The sequence below is a fragment of the Podarcis erhardii genome, assembly GCF_964252035.2.
Source record: "Podarcis erhardii genome assembly, chromosome: 3".
Classification (NCBI taxonomy): Eukaryota; Metazoa; Chordata; class Lepidosauria; order Squamata; family Lacertidae; genus Podarcis; species Podarcis erhardii.
This window is the reverse complement of record NC_138507.1, coordinates 64,979,829-64,997,811: the sequence shown is the minus strand read 5'-3', so window position 1 is coordinate 64,997,811 and position 17,983 is coordinate 64,979,829. Positions and strand designations below refer to the sequence as shown.

Genomic DNA, 17,983 nt, shown 5'->3' with positions numbered 1-17,983 from the left:
AAAACAAAGAGATGAGATAAGGAATTCACAGTCAAACTGCGATGAGCAGAGCCAGACGCTGGCAGCTGAGAATGAAGCCAGGTGCTGGGTCAGGAAGCTGGGCAGCAGTAGGTGTAAGACTGGTAGACAGGTACGGTGCCAGGTGCCTGACACTTGGAGATAAGCAAGTTTGGTTCTTTTAAACAAAGCCACAGAACTGCCATACTGTAAGTGCAGCTGGCTTCCTTTTGTAAGGCTGAGGCTGCCCAACATGAAGCAAATGGGATAGAGCTATGTGAGAGCACCAGATGCCAAGGTTGGCTCTTTAAGAATGCTTCCCCTATTCTTGAACTCCTTGGACGAAAGGTGGGGTATAAATGTAATTATAAATAACTAATCTTAAAAAGAAACCTCATATGTGAAAGGAAAACCACTGGGTGTATGTGCATTTGAAGATGTGATATATAAGGGGAAAGTTGTCGTTTGCCCCAAAGGAACCAGCCTTGGAAAGGCAGAACATTCAAACTGAGATGTATTACAATGTGACTTTTTGAAGTGATCTAGATTTTTTCAAATATGCTCTTTAAAAGTTGGGGTTCATACAGTGGCAGAGCAAGCCGATTGGGTGCCGCACGTGCCCTGCGCCCAGGGGTGGGGCCACCCACCTGGGGGGGTGGGGCAAGCTGGGGCAGGATGCTCCGTGGGGCCTCCAAGGGGTCTGCCTGCCTCCTCCCACTCAGCTGCCCTACAGCTGGGGGGGGCAGACCGTTTGGGGCAGCGCGGAGCCTGTAGGTGCCCAAGCCACTGCGTCACAGGAGAGACATGTGAAGCGGGTGCGCTGCAGGCCCCGAGGTGAGTGCCGCCTGGCATTTTGTCACCCCCCAGTGGTAACACCCAGGGCAGCCCGCCCCCACTGCACCCCTTCCTCCGCCCATCTCTTCTTACTCCTTACCCAAGCCTACAGCCTTGATACAGCTCCAGTCATACATTTAAAAAATAATAGCGTTGAAAGTGACCGGCTGAGTATAACCGTGCAGATACACATCCATGCTGGCTATGTGCATGTAACCTTTCTTCAGCACATAGTTTTCCCTTGCTGGATCAAGTGTAGTGTAATTGTAATATTGCTGTAATAATTGAAAATAAACTGGTCAGTATGGTAGCTTGTAGTTTGCAACTCAGATTCAAGCTTTGGATAATGTCTGATCTTCCAGATCCCCACCACACTACAAATGTAGTCAGGTCCCAAGAACTGATGGCAACATCTTCTAATGCTTGTTGCCTTGTCAGCACATAGTCCCACATGCAGGCCTAACTGCCAACCATTTAGGCATGAATATGTGCAGTGTGGTACTGCAGTGCCTCAAATATAACATTTGGGAATGGATAATGAGCTTAACTCGAAATGCCACCTTGAAGTCAGGTATAAGTAGTTTTCAAGATTGCTTTATTGCTTACCCTAAATGGAAAAGTCTTATACTCAAAATGCATTGGATTTGTAAAAAAAAATTCGATAAGTATTTTAATAAGAACAATTGCAGCAAGTATTGTGGTAGTGGCTATGTTAGCTTTGACTCTTTGCCTTGCTGTAACAAAATTAATTGTTTCATAAAGGCCATTAAAACTTCTAATCATCGTTAATAAAGGTAAAGTCAACAGTGAATTATTAAAATACCTCTGAAAAGAAAAATGCTTTGTCTGGAATATAAATATATATTTATATGTATGTATGTACATGAGAACTAAGTATGAACGAGAAGCAAGAAATCCATTCAGCTGTTTAAAGAAAAATAACCTGTGTGCTAAGTGTCACCCTGGAGTGATTTTTTATTGCTAAATTATAGCATGAACTATGGTGGAGAAAGTGACGACTTTTAACTGGAATTCAGTGAGCTGTGCCATTTGAGTAGAAAGCTGAAAAGATGCCCTGTGGTTAAATAATTAATTAAGAACAGAGCTATGGCATCTATTGGGATTTCTACCTTTGGAACTAAATTCTGAGGCCCAATTCCCCTTCTCTTTCCCTAGAAGTTCAATAGCAACTGCATCAGTAACAAGGCTAAAAAATAATGAGCTACAGAGCCAAAGTCATTGATTGTATTGTAAGTTTTAAAGAGAGTCTAGATACAGGCTCTCATTTAAAACAGGGAAACAAGACTTGAGTTGCTTTTAATGCATGCTAATGGGTTTAACCTGTCCCTTTTGAAGTCAGTGGGAATTCTGCCATTGATTTCAGACCAAACAGCATTGGAACTCAAATAGCTCAGGAAAGTTAAATATATTTAGTGCATCATTTATCATTTAAATATCCCACGTAAGTAACTGAGCAGCAAAAAAAGAAAAAAAGAGCAAAGCAATGTCAAGTAATGTCACCCTAAGTTTTCTGTTGTTATTACTGTGTAAGCTGTTGTCTTAAAAATACTCCAATTGGCAGCCTGATCCTATGGAAACTGAGCTAAGCACTATACTCACAAACAAGTGTATACAGCAACATATATATATATATATATATGTATGTGTGTGTGCCCCCCCTCTCTATATATATGTCTGTATCTAAAACACTGTATGAAATACAAATTGTCCTCCATCTCTCTGAACCCATCATGGTTCCAAGGCTTGAAAGCTTGGCTTGTTATAGTATATTTGTTTCATCTAGATGTCTCGCTATGGGTAACAAATGCTCCCCTTCATCATCCCTATTGCTTCTACTGCACAGAATCTCAGATAAAGTCAGACATGCTTCCCAATCTTCACTGATTCCACTCATTAAATATTGTCTGGGGTTTGTTTAGGGCAAACAGACCTAATTTCCCCTCACCCATGAATCCAGTCTGCAGACACTTCTCCAAGCCAGGGTAGGCAGCCAATCATTCTTCTCGCGTTACACTTTCTCTTCCCAACAGTCTTCCAGTTACAGTGACTGTTCCTCAAGCTTTATTCTTTTGTTTCTGCTGATAGCCTCTAGAATAGAGAAAGCCTTTTAATCTTAGTTACTGGCTACAAAACTTCATAGGCCAAGCTCATCATCACTTATCCACACTTTGGACTTCTTCTGGCACCCCAGCAAGCTGAGCTTCTAGGTTAGCTGTGTCCCCTAATATACACATTTTTGTATGTTGTTTTCTCAGACATGTGAATTTTAATGCACACTCACCCCAATATATGTGTTTTTGTACACATCGCTTAGCTGGAAAATTGTGTTGCAAAAGTCATTGAATTTTTGAAGGATGGCTGTGTTTCAGAACATGTGAATTAGGTGGGTTCACCTTTCAGTGCAATCTGAATTTCTTCCCCCTCCCTAGCTGGCCCTGAGATTGCTGCAGCTATGTGTGAATCCAGAGGTATATGCCTGTAGTGCCTGTATACCACTTGAGTATTCCTTGAGTGTATTTATTCTGAAGTAAGTAAATAAATGTACTTTCTCCTTCCTCTCTGCTCTGGACAATACTTTAGCACCCCACAGGCCCAGTGAGAGCACGGGGACTCTTTCCCCCTGCCTCCTCATATATCATAAGAGAACATAAGTTCAAATCCTCGTGGATTCCAGAATCCTACCGATGCAACCTTATTGTGTCTTTGGACTGTATATTGTTGCAGGCTTATCTACAACTTTCATATTTTAGCTCAGAAGCCTATATATGGTTTATCAGAAGAAAACTTGCATATTCCTCGCCTATAGCTTAGTTTTTTATAACATTTCTTATTTTAAAAAGTAAACAAACATTACTGAATCATTGCAGTTTTTCCCCCAAGAGACCTTTTGTTTCTGCAGAAAACAAAATTCCAAACAGTTGAATTGTGGCTGTGCTTGTAGAGAGAGTACTTAAGAGGCTCATTTGAAAAATCTCCCATTTCACCACTTTAATGCTATGCAGCGGGAGATTTTATTGTGATACTCAGGGGGCTAGATGTACAGCTCCTATAACAGTTAAAAATGTTGTTCAAATCTCCGTGAACCACGATAAAAAAAATTGAGCTCTGTCAGTTTGCCAACCTGTTTGAAATATGGATTTCATTTCCTCTTTACTGGCTAAGTAACATTGAAGACTTGAAAATCAGAACGATGTGTCTCATTCCATATTCTCCCTCCCACTCCCCACAACTTTTTACCAAGATTCTAAATACCTGATAGATACAAAAGAGTAAAGGAATTGGACAGAACATGCATTTTTTCCATTAAAATTAAATCCAAGCGAAGAGGTCATGTTGATAAAATGGGTTTCATCATTTTGAGAGTGAAATTAACCCCTTCCTATAAAAAGAGAAAGCACTTACTCTTTGTTCAGACAACTGAGGTGGAAAGATAGGAATAAAGGTACTGTGGGGGAGACAATTAGCACTCCAGGTTTTCATGATGCTAGGAGAATATTGCTTATTTTTACTGGTAACTTGCTACATAATGCATAAAAAGGTAAAGGTAAAGGGACCCCTGACAGTTATGTCCAGTTGCAGATGACTCTGGGGTTGTGGCGCTCATCTCGCTTTACAGGCTGAGGGAGCTGGCGTTTGTCTGCAGACAGTTTTTCCAGGTCATGTGGCCAGCAGGACTAAGCTGCTTCTGGTGCAACGGAACACCGAAACCAGAGCAGTGCACGGAAACACTGTTTACATTCCCGACAGAGTGATACCTATTTATCTACTTGCACTTTTTTGGGGGGGGGGCGTGCTTTCGAACTGCTAGGGTGGCAGGAGCTGGGAATGAGCAACAGGAGCTCACCCCATCACGGGGATTCGAACCGCTGACCTTCCAATTGGCAAACCCAAGAGGTTTAAACTACTCTGCAAATCAGTTCTTTATGTTGGGGATTTCCCCCCCTTTCTGTAAATGAAGCAAGCTGACTTATGCAGCACATATCAGAAGTAAGTCTCATTGAGCTCAGCGAGGCTTACTTCTAGGTAAGTGGGTATAGGGTTGCACTTTAGTCTATATAAGGAATAAGGAACCTGTGGCCCTCCAGGTGTTTTTAGACCACATCTCCCATCATCCCTGACCATTTACCATGCTGGCTGTGGCTGAAGAAATTGGAGTCCAACAACAATTGGAGGACTACAAGTTCCCCATCCCTGAATGAACAATGACAGGATTCCATCAGTGAATTGTCCTTTTATTATAATGAATGGACCAATTAACTACCCATTATCACTCATGCTGCTCCTTCTGGGATTTTCTAAACTCCCTTCCACGGGCTACCTGGCAATTGCTAAGGGTCTTGGCGGACAGCTTAATAATTTTTCTGCCTGATATAGCAAATATAATGCACTATTCACCTTGTAGGGCAGAAAACCAGACTCTTAAATTCAGCATGAATAGTTTCATAAGCAGGTGACATAACACTTATTATTCCATGGTTTTAAACATGTTGTATATCACTATATAATGTGGTGTTAAACAGTGATAAAAAGGTGCCTGCCTCCTTTTAGTTGCCAAGTCTGTTCCCTTGTGAGGATCTCAGATAAGTAGACTAAATAACATCTAAGAAGAAAATTTGCCAGTGCTTAATTACTTTTCACCAGTGTGCCACAAATAATGAAAAAAGAGGGAAATGAGCATAGAAAATGTATTGTAGTCTATTTCATTTCTGCCATATAAAAGCCCTGGAGTAGAATTGTCTTAAAACATACAGCTTCGGTAGCAAATAAGAAAGAAATTATAAATACAAAATTCTGTTCCTCCTAATTATACCATTTAGATGAAAAATGAGCTTCCCAAGTTGTTTTACCAAAGTGAGCTCTCCAGGGCGCAAGCAAGTATGGCTCTCCTGGGCTGCCCAGATGACAGCACTCTCCCCTCGGCCCTGCTGGTGTGGTCCAAAGGAAAGCAGAGCAATACAATTGGCACCAGCTTGGCTGTAGGAGTTGCCAGAAGAAGGCATGCGAGGCACCATCCAACTGTCTTAGGGACTCCATTCTGGATTTGTATAGGGTTTTACTCCTTAGCATTTTTTTCTCCCGAAGATATCCCGCAAGGCAGTGGGTAATTCCAAAGAGTAACAGAAAAAACAAAATAGGTATCTTAGTCTTAGCTGTCTTTATAGCTAATGAGCTACTATAATTGTGCACAAAACGCTTGTGATGTAGTGGCACAGAACAATGAAGCTAAATGGCACCATACACAAAGGTAAAAGCTAGATTTTCTTTTCAATAAAAAGCTTGTATACAAATAAATTAAGAACAGGTGATAGGCAAATTGAGACTTTCCATTTTGAATAATATGCTGATTGGTGAATAGTGAATCATGTGCCTTCCAGCCACCAGAATGGTTGCATCTCTTGTTGAAATCCATAAGTTTGCTGGGATCTAAGGCCTGGCCTTACCATTTCTTTATCTTGGTTTACTCCTCTTCTCTATGATTAGTCACTATTTTTTTCCATATAAAATGAAGTATGCTTTTATCAAATGCAGACTTGATCACTTTGACCTTGCCTTTTCCTGCTCGCTCCCAAATCCTGCAAGTTTCTCTTTGCTCCTTGCCCCACTGCTGCCCACTTCTCCCTCTGACCTGCCTGGACTGCCCTTTGGAATTTGGACCTGATTTTATCTCACCTCTTTCAATTTTGCCTTTGAACAAATGTGCCGGACCACTCTTCTTTCCCTTCAGAGAGCTCAACGCTGCAAGGGGCAGAGCACTATGTACCAGTGAGCAGCAGAAGCTCGGAAAGGAAAATGAGAATCTAAAAAAGAGTGCATGGATCAGGAATCCAAAATTAGTCACTGCTCCTTGATGCGTCCATTGTGCATTAATAAGCTATGTTCAAATGTAACATAGCCAAATCCTATGCAGTGTTAGTGTGCCCATTCAAATCAATGGACTCAGGCATACCTGATGCTGCATATGATCAGACTGGTAAAGTTCACCTTTGGACATGTGCCAGACCCTCTGGAAGAACATCTGCCATGTAGAGTGTGGAGCGGCTTTCAAAGAGATTGAGCCAGCACATGACTGGTCAAGTAGAGTGAACTGTTTCTCTTGACAACTTAGCAGAGTTTAAGTAGGACTTCATTGCTGTGCTTTTGAAAAGAATGCATTGCCTTTCATCTAATCAAAATCAGCAGTATAAACAACTTTAATGGCTGGTGAGTGACTTTATTACCAATTCCTTCTGCAAAGTAGCTTAATTCTGGCAAGCGTTTAGCTTTTAACCATAGGTGATGGCCACATAGTGCCTCATTATAGATGCAAGCAAGTTAAACGCATCACTTAAAGTCTGCTTACATGGGGCTGCTTTTTACAAGGCTTCTGGACAGGGATGGGTTGCTCATGAGACTAGAAGCAAGTTTTATGAGGCTGCTGATTTTTTTAGTGCTTCAGAGTGGCAGTGTGCAGTGCAGAATAGTGTCAAAACAGCAAAGATCTTTTATAGCTCTAGGCTCACAACATCTCTGTGGGTGAGAAGATGATTCACGTGTGTATTGATTAAATGAAAAGAATGTGTGGCTTCAGCTATATCTAGAGTGAATTGTCAAATTTAATTAAGAATCTACAAAGGTGGGAAGGGAGTCATCCAAGCATTTGGTGCTTTGGCATCTTTAAACTAATTAAAATATTGTGACAGAAGGAACACTCTGTAAAAGTGACTTCCCAGGATCCCATGTTTCCTCTGCTCTTTTTGGCTCAATTTTCAAATTGCCACAAACTTCCAGAACCTGGCCTATTCCTTAGTCTTGAGGGGAAGAGATCTCCTCCATACTGGTTTTTTATCAACCTCCCCACACAACATATACAAAAACCCAAGATTAGAGAAAAATCTAGAAAAAATGAGTCTAGATTCATGCTGAAGAATTTGCTGTCAAGTCCTTACATGAGAATGCCAGGTCAGTGGTAATCCTTGTAAGATAGTTTTGTTTTTTTTGTATATAATTTTATTAAGTTTTCTGTTTTACAATTTAAAATACTCATGTTACATTCTTAAGATATCAATGACTTCCCTTCTCTTTCCATGGTTCATTTTACATATCATAAATCCCTGCATATTTTACAAAAACTATACCATTCCATTGTTGCATCCATCAAAATTCGTTTACGCTGTTGAATTTATCAATGCTGCTAGAGTTTTCAGCTGTACACAATTATTTCCCATGTATTCAGTAAACGTTTTCCAATCTTCTTTAAACGTATGCTCTTCTTGTTCTCTTATTCTATATGTTAAGTCTGCGAGTTGTGCATATAGTGGTACCTCGGGCTACAGACGCTTCAGATTACAGACACTTCAGGTTACAGACTCCACTAACCCAGAAGTAGTACCTTGGGTTAAGAACTTTGCTTCAGGATGAGAACAGAAAACGCACAGCGGCAGCAGGAGGCCCCATTAGCTAAAGTGGTACCTCAGGTTAAGAACAGTTTCAGGTTAAGAACGGACCTCCAGAACGAATTACGGTAAATTCTTAACCCGAGGTACCACTGTATTCTGTCAACTTAAGTTGCCATTCTTCTTTTGTTGGGACCTCGCTCATTTTCAGTTTTTGGGCTAACAAAGCATGGGCCGCAGTAGTAGCATACATAAATAACTTTTTTTTGACACCTGGGAATTTTAGTTTGAATTATCCCCAACAGAAAGGATTCTGGTTTTGTGGGGGAAGTACTTTCAAGTACTTTTTTCCAATTCATTATGGATCATTTCCCAATACTCTTTTACCCTTTTACAAGGCCACCACATATGAAAGAACGTTCCCCCCACCTCTTTGCATCACCTTGTAAAATAGTCTTCATGGGCACTCAGGATCAAATGGCTACTTACCCTTCTATCTCCTGGGGTATCACTGGCTTTGGGGCAGGCTTCTTTGACCATTTTCAATCAATATAAGAGGAGGCATGAGTCACAGTGGGTAGATAATATTCTCAGCTGCACTTCAGGTCCAGACAGTTTTACCATCCTTTACCCTCTGTTGGCCTGCCTTGCTCTGATATGCATGACTCGTTTTTGTAGGCCTCTTGTCCTGTCCACATTTGACAGAACTGACTTCTGTATTATACAGAGGTGGAAAAGAACACCAACTATTTGTGCTTCTTTGCCCCGCACACTTTCTCACGTCCCCTATTATATGGAAAGTGGGACTTGAAGATCTCATTCACTGTGAGAGCTCTAAGCTCCAGTAGTTATTTGGGGCTTGTGAATCTTATCAGAGGATAAATCCCTAAGTCCCACTGCTCATGTTATACCGCAAGGAGGGAAATTAGAAGTGTGAGTCATTCACAGTTTGTTTTTCTTTTCCTCATCTCTATAATGGATACGCTGCTCCTTAGTGTTCTGATTCTAACTCAAGGATAAGCTTTGCATTGCCCTGTTACTTTGTCGACTATAGAAAACGATAGTTGCTACTCAAACAGCTTCTCAAGAACACATAAGAGAAAGCCAAGTTCTTGGGAGCCATTGTGACACTGTAGACTTGAGATGACCAAATGGACTATAGATAGGATCTGAACTTAATTTTAAATGTCTGGTGCATGAAGCTTGTTCCCACGTCAGCTTTTGGATTTCACATGAGGCTCAGGGAACAGGAACAGATGCCACGAGGGTGAAAATGCCTTTATTTTTTCTGCTTGATTTGGGATCTACACTTCTAGAAACAAGAAAATAATGAACAAGGATTATACATCATATGAATGTTGGTTTTCTATGGCCCTCTGGTTAAAATATACAATTTAATCTTCCATCAACAAGTGTGGTCAAATACACCCCAACAGCACTGAAAAAATAAACATTTGTGTCACTCTTTCACAACTCCATGTTCCAGGTAGGTCTCAGCCGTGCTGAGGTGAAAATTGCCATGAGGCACACATACACCAATGTTTTTACTATTATGGCATTTGAGGTCAACTCTACCACATTCCTCAACAGTACTGAGGGAAAAAATGAACACATGGTACCCCACAGGTTTATAAAATGCCTTTACAAACCTGAATTGTTTAAACATTTTTTTCCAAAATTAGAACGTTCCTTGTGAACCTCCCCACCCATTAATTTGCACAAAACCTACTAATTCAGCTTTTGGTGGGGGAGGTCACTGAGACCCCGGTCAAATCTACAAATGTTTGTAAGTAGCCTGCACCCTCACTTCACAAGGTTGCCAGACTTAACGCCAACTTTCAATCAAAGAAGTTTTGAAAACACTTTTTGTGATTAAAACACTCTGAGGTCAGTTAGACCCCCCCCCCACATACCATTTGTGTAGCATTTTGTACATTATAGAGCTCATACTGTAGTGGTTAGAGTGTTGGACTAGGATATAGGAGACCAGGGATCAAATCCCCACTCAGCCATGAAGCTCTCTAGATAACCATGGGGCAGTCATTCTCTCTCAGCCTAACCTACTTCACAGGGTTGCTGAAACAATAAGAAGAAGAAGAAGAAGAGTTTGGATTTGATATCCTGCCTTATCACTACCCAAAGGAGTCTCAACGTGGCTAACAATCTCCTTTCCCTTCCTCCCCCACAACAAACACTCTGTGAGGTGAGTGAGGCTGAGAGACTTCAGAGAAGTGTGACTGGCCCAAGGTCACCCAGCAGCTGCATGTGGAGGAGCGGGGAAGCGAACCTGGTTCACCAGATTACGAGATTACCGCTCTTAACCACTGCACCACACTGGGAGGGGGAGCCAGAACAGCCTGATTTTGGAGGAATCTAGCCAGAACAGATATTTCTTCTTGGTACACAAATGTAGGGAATCAGCACTTTGAAAATGACCATATAAACTAAGAACCATGAGAGAAACAGGTAAGGTCAATTTTCTTTCTATTTGATAAGATTTTATTGTTTACGTTAATAATGCAGAACATAACCAATTTCACCCTACCCTCGTCTATAAATGGCTGCGGATAATACAGTAAAACAGGAAGATGTGCAGAGCTTTACAAACTAAAGTTAACTGAAAATGAAGCTCATCTCCTTGGAATAGAAAGGTTAACCATATCAATGGTGTTTTTATTTATATATATTTGTTATAATTTCTATTGTATCAAAAGTCTGGAATGTATTACTGAAATCTATGGTCCCTCTTTGTCTCTGCTTCAATATTTTCCATCTGTTTTATGTGATGGTTTTCTTCTATGCTTGATTTTACATTTCAATATAAAATAAACAAACAAATAGGGGGAGAATTGTTTATGCCACTTTGAGCTCTTTGAGAGGAAAAGTGTGATGCAATGTAAAAATAAGTAAATAATGTAGTGAGGTATTGTTGACTCCAATGATTTATATGTAAAAGGAAGGTCTCACTGAAGGCCTTCCACCTATGTGATTGATTTATTACTTGAGCTACAGTTGTCCTGATACTGGGTTGGTACAATCAGTATTTCAACTGAGCACAGTCTGTTTTGCTATTAATAGAAGCTTTACCTTATAGAGGGAGAATATTCAGTATTTAATACGTTTGTTACTACTATGCGGAAGCAGAGCCCACACATTCTAGAGAGATAAAATTAATGGAGGAATTAAACTTCTCTCATTAAAGCATAGTCAAATGAACTGACTCTTTAAGGCAGATTTTGTAAAAACAGAATAGTAAAAATTGTAGTGCTCACATCAATTATCCATATAAAAGGCTTTTCTGCTGCAAATGTAGAAAGACTTTCTTTGAGAGTTTCTAAAGCTGTTAGCTCTTGATGTCAAGAACACTGTTTTCCTTCTGAATGAATGGCTGCTAGAATACTGTTAGTGTTAACGGAGCACAAATGATAATCAATGGGACACTGTATCCTGCTTTCTAATATCCAAACTAATCCTATTGCAGACTCACAGACCAATCCTTACTGTAAAAAGCTGGGGTCAATTCCACTGTCATAAGGCATGCTGGTGTAAGTTACCCCATTCCAAACTCTGTTCAGGCAGAATTTGACTTACCACACCGGTGAGATGTCTGTGGAGAGCAACGGCCTCTGTTTCCCCACCAGCACTGTCTCATTTTGCGTGTCTACCTGCCTGAATGTGTGTACGAGTCTGCCGGCCTGAGTGAATGTCTGAGCATGTAATGAGCATGTAGTGTGCAAGTGTCAGGCAGCAGAGGATACAACTCCCACAGCAGGTTGCTGGGAACGGATAAGACAAGGAAAAGTTCTTACCCACCTGCTTTTTTATTCAATATTTACAGAGAGAGGCTTGAGATGCAGCCTCTTGGAATAATAGTGTTGTCCTGAGTGACTCTCCACCCACTTTTTCTCCCACTTCCCCATTTGTCATCATCTCCCTTATGGGTGGCACTGAGGGCCCTTTGCTTCTGAGCCCTTTGCTCTCCTACTTTCAAGGCTCACCAGGTTCTGGGGGTGGGGTCTGGAATGCTTTCTAAAGACACTGTGTCCGTCAACTGTTGCCCTCCTGGTGCTTCCTCTTCCTCCTCCTCCTCTCCCGTTATTTCCCAGCTTTTCCGCTCATCTGCCTCTGAGCTGTGACCTCCCTCAAACCCCTGTTGTAATTCTGAACTGGGAGGGTCAGGTTGGGGAGGCGGTCTCCGCCATTCCTTCTCTGCCCAGCAAGTGACTGTGTGGGCCATGCACACTTCAGCCATTCATACTTTGGCTGGCTGTCAGTGCAGATCTTGAGCCAAAAGTGGTTAGCCACCCCAGCTGCACAGCAATATAAATACATAGAACAGGCGGCATAGGTGTCCTGCTATAGCAGCCATAAACCCATCATGTCCTTCCTATGTATTTATATCATGTTACTGGTTTATAGAAAGTCCTTTCTTTTTTTTTTTTACAGAATTTTGCCAAATATATGGTTAGGAAGTTGCCCTCGTCAAGTGGAGCATGTGACTGTAAAGCTAAAACGAGAGTTGGGCATTACAGCTGTAATGAACTTCCAGACTGAATGGGACGTTGTTCAGAATTCCTGGGGATGTAATCGCTATCCTGAACCTATGAGTCCAGAAGTTCTCATGAAGCTGTATAAAGAAGAAGGCCTTGCTTATGTCTGGATGCCAACACCAGACATGAGTACTGAAGGTAATATTCACATTCTGCCATGAGTTAGAATAACTTGAAGAAGAAGAAAAACATTCAGGAAAAGATATGCATTGTGTGAAAGGTTAGCATCAGCTTTCACATGGCTTCACAAATTACTTGCTGTTATCTTCCAGGCAATTTGCTGCCATGGCACACCATATGCCCAGAGATAGAGATCAGAGTGTTCTATGGATTTAGCAAGCAGCTCTCATATATTAAAAACTTGTTTAAATTGTGCTTGCTCTTAACTGCATTGAGCAATCTTGAAATACGCTGAATATGCTTGATGTTCAACAGTATCTGAAAGAAAGCTCTATCCTTATTCCTGAGATTAATAATATGATGATGATGATGATAATGAAGATAAGCAATCATATACAGTGGTGCCTCGCAAGACGAAAATAATCCGTTCCGCGAGTCTCTTCGTCTAGCGGTTTTTTCGTCTTGCGAAGCATCCCTATTAGCGGCTTAGCGCTATTAGCGGCTTAGCGGCTATTAGCGGCTTAGCGGCTATTAGCGGCTTAGCGGCTTAGAAAAAGGGGAAAAAAGGGAAAAAACTCGCAAAACTCGCAAGACGTTTTCGTCTTGCGAAGCAAGCCCATAGGGAAATTCGTCTTGCGGGGCACCATTGTATACCCAATAAATTAAAAGTTGCTTTTATCAGTAGTACTCAAAATATACAGGGATTTATTTCATAATCTGAAGTTTTCCCACATATATAAACAAGTACACCATCACGATTGATCTCAAAGGTAGCAGACACTTTCTCCCATCTAGGGATGTGGAAGGGGAAAGTATTCATTTCACATTTAATGCAAATCTATCTAATCTGAAGCAAAACAGAGCCACCCTTCAAAATTTATACTTCTCTGAATTTTGCAGTAATGTTTTCCAGCCAAGTAATGTGTACAAGAATGTATATATTAGAGTAATATATCAGTGGAGAATAATATTCCAAAATGCATTATATTAGGGGAAATTGCTTTGCAAAAATGCATGCAAAAATGTGTATATTAGGAGAAAGTCACACTACAATGCTGGTGAGTTTTCAGGATGATTTCTTTTTTTAAAAAAGGTTTGCAAGTTGATGCGGGAATGTGGAAACCTGAACTTAAAATTAGAAAATTAAGTACCAGAGAAACTGAAACAGAAATATTCACCCATCCCATCTCACATCAAATACCATATTTTTCTCTCTATAACACTCACATTTTTTCTCCTAAAAAGGAAGGGGAAATGTCTGTGCGTGTTATTGAGCGAATGTGTGGTCCCTGGAGCTGACTGGCCCGAGTGCAGGGGCAAAAATCAGGCAAAAATCAGATCACGCGTCACGGAGGAGGGAAGGCTGCAGAGAGCAGGCTGATGCTTTACTGCATTCTGCCTCAGGGTCTTACTGCCCACCCTCTCCTGTTTTCGGTTGCTGTGTTTGCTCAAACGCAACAAAGAGCAGGAAAATCCCCTGCTCTCCTGGCAGCATGAAGCACAAAATGATACATCCACTGTTTCATTCAGAATTTTTTTTTCTTGTTTCCCCCCTCTAAAAACTATGTGCGTGTTATGGTCAGGTGCGTGTTATAGAGCGAAAAATACAGTATTACCCTTAGCCCCAGGAACTAGATGTGCCAAAAAAGTCAAAGAATCACATTTGATATTGGTCACTCAGAGTGACTTTAATGCATCGGAAGTATCCTGCTCCCCACAAAAGTTCATGTCACAAAAATCTGATGCTTCTGATGCAACGCACTAGATCGCTACCCCTCATGAATTTCAAATTACTTTGTGATGAAGACAATTACACTTTTGTTTTTAATGTTCCAGGAATAGCTTCTAGGCAAAATCAATATACTTCCATAATGGTCTTCATGTTTGTGTTGTTCCAAGTCACAGTGCTTGAACATTTTTCAATTTATTTACTACCTGTTACAATATTTGTGCCCTGCCTTTTTGAACCAAAAGGACTTGCAAAGTGCCTGCCTAGTGATGAAAGATGAAAAAAATACACAATGAAAACAGTAACTACAACTACAACTTAATAACAAGAATTAATAAAATTAAATTAGCCAGCAGTAAGCAAAAGAACAAGAGCCAACAAAAGAAAGAAACCTAGCAGGAGGATCACTTCAAATTCAAAGTGCCCCAAACTTGCCCTGAAAAAGGCCAGCTCTTATCTGGAGATTAAAACTGCATGAAGACCACCTAAAGCCAATTTAAAGCATCCGCGGCCCCCAAAAAAGAATCATGGGAACTGTAGAGTACCTCTCAGATCTACAGTTTCCAGCACCCTTAACAAAATACCATGTTGGAGATCATAGTTGGGATTTATGGCAATTTTTAATATTTATTGTTAACCTGAGTGCTTGGGATAGCTGAAGTGCACAGGGTAGTAGTCACTCTTGTACTAGAAGCAAGGAGGCAAAAATGAATGAAGAGTCATCAACCCTAAGGTTGGCTACAACTCATGGTTAGCAAAGAGAAAGCTTACCCACAAACTCAGGTTTAGATGACACACTCAACTAAACCTGTAAGGGTCACTAGTGTCAGTAGCATTAAGCAACTTATGTGAACTGTGGTCAGAGTCCTAGATAGGGATCAGACTGAGGACACACAGGCTCAAGAACTCCTGATCAATTGCTGTTTCTGCTAGTCTCTGACCTCTCACTGTAAAGCAGTTATTTTATTACAGTTCACAAAGGTAAAAGAGCAATCATGTTTCACCAGTGAAAATCCTCACAAGCTAAATATGACCATACCTAGAACTAAGGCACAACACAAACCGCTACCACTGTTTCTAACTTGTGAGTGTGGGGTTGTCATGCATTTGACAGTTGTCCTGTTTCTAATTCTAGGTAGAGTCCAAATGTTGCCTCAGGCTGTCTGTCTTCTCCACGGGCTACTGGAGAACGGGCACAATGTCTATGTTCATTGCAATGCAGGCGTTGGCAGGTCCACAGCTGCAGTCTGCGGCTGGTTAAAATATGTGCTAGGATGGAACTTGAGGAAAGTGCAGTATTTTGTGGCCTCCAGGAGAGCAGCTGTGTACATCGATGAAGAAGCTCTGGTGCGTGCCGAGGAGGATTTCTTTCAGAAATTTGGACCTCTTCGCTCCTCATGCAAGCCTTAGCAAGAAAAAGAGAACGTCGCTAGAAGTGTTGCCAAACCCAAGCATTTGAGGAATTGTGAAACTGGCTCCAAAAACAGGATCACTGCCTGAGGAAACGGTGGGATGATGGTGATAACGGTGAAGAAGTCTTCTGAGTCTTATCTTTCATATGTTGCTTTTTCTTTCTCTCTGAAACAATTGAGCAAAATGGCTTTGATTCAGCTGAATGTGTGTGCAGCAGTCAGGGCTATGATTGTGCAGTTTTGTTGGAAAAGGTGTAATCACATTGATTAGCTGCTTGGCACATTGATTAGCTGTTTGGGGAGGGGAAGCCGCTGGAATTAAATCCATCTTTCCTCCTTTCCTCCACAAACGCCACTGTAGATTTTGTAACAGGACTCCACATACAGAGCCCTGGCAGCTGGACCAATAGAGGAGCTGCAAGTTTAGAACTTGATTGTGCATTTAGTTACATCATCCAGCTAAAGATAAGCATGTATGTCCCCTAGCTGGATCAGGGCAAAATTCCTCTAAACTTCCTAGCCAATTGAATACCCATACATAAGGTTCTTATACAATATCAGGCATGGGTGAATGATGCAAAGAATTAAAAGAGAAACACTTGGGATAGAAAGAAGTCAGAATGGATCGGAACACAAGCTGTTACAAACTAAAAAATCATTTCCCCCACACCTGGGCAATTTGGATTATTTGGTCATATCAAAGGGAGCCTTTAGCACAGTCTTTGGCAAATAGAAGTAGTGAAATAAAATTTTAAAGAAAAATAAAAAGCGGGGGTATTACTCTTGTCTGCATTGGCATATTTGTTTCTAATGTACAGGCAAACCTTTATCTTATGATGTGTATAATGTTTTTAGATTTTAACTGATTTTAACAGCAATATATTTATATGATCTGAAGAAAAACCAGAGGATAGAGAAGCCAGGAATATTGTTGGAAATGATTTCTTAAGGTCCTCAGGAATGTCTCCTTTATATCTTTATTTGATCATTTGCATTTATGTTTGGATCATCTTGTATTTTTGTGTATTAAGCATGTATAATGTGGTTTATCAATAATTAAGTAAAAAGTAAAATAAATAAAAAATAAACTTTTAAGGCTTAAGTTCTAATCCACTTAGTATATTTCAAATCCTGCATATGCAGGATCCCACCCCTCACACTCATTATTCTCTTATAGGGCTAGTCTGCATGGCAAAACAGTTTTCTGATGATGACATTTGCTGGTTTGGAACAACAGTGGCTATTGCTCTTCGTGTGTGAGGTCAGTAATGGGTGTGGAGAGCTTAATCAGAGAAAGGAAAGGGATGAGATTGAAAGAAAGAAAAATACAAGGAAATTATAGGGAAAGACAGAAAAGTAAAAGAGAAAAGAAAGTGGATCACTGCAGGCTCCCAAAATTGACAGTTGCATCTGGCAGTATTGAGCCACACTTACACCTCCACCAAAAGCCATATAAAATGATATGTGGCACAGTGGCAAGCTTATCTATAGCATCCTACTTTGCTTTTCTTTGTTTCTAAACATATCTTCCAGTGCACCCTATGCATCCAATAAAAATGTAAGTTATGTAACTTTTGTATATTTATTTACGACAGCTTGGGAAAGCTAACACCTAATTCTCTTGACTCAAGTTCCATCTGAATCTAATGCCAACATTGTTTTCACTAGGAGTTGGTGAATTTCCTATGTTCCATTGTGAAATTATTTTATGGCATGACTCTCCCCTGTGTTCTGTTCTGCCATTCCGTTCTTCTACATTTCCATCTAGATTTTCTGTCTTTCACTTCAAAAACTGGTTTGTTGCAACATTCTGTTCCTTTCTTTTGTGTGTGTGCCCTTTTCAGTTTGTCTTGTACGCAAGTAACAGAATACATTAAAATACCAGGATTTTCCGCCAGCATCCATCGCTAACATGCACACTGGTTAACGGAAAAGTCCCATCCCAGC

General features: G+C 40.7%; 1 protein-coding gene across 1 annotated transcript in view; it reads left to right on the top strand.

Annotated features, from left to right (window-relative positions):
• EPM2A (EPM2A glucan phosphatase, laforin) overlaps positions 1 to 17,579 on the top strand; it is a 32,379-nt gene extending 14,800 nt beyond the window's left edge. Inside the window, exons 3-4 of the mRNA XM_081855373.1 lie at positions 12,672 to 12,913; positions 15,760 to 17,579. Of these exons, the coding sequence (XP_081711499.1) occupies positions 12,672 to 12,913; positions 15,760 to 16,034 (517 nt within the window). The 3' untranslated portion in view covers positions 16,035 to 17,579. The remainder of the gene's footprint in view (positions 1 to 12,671; positions 12,914 to 15,759) is intronic.
• Positions 17,580 to 17,983: the final 404 nt, after the last annotated feature.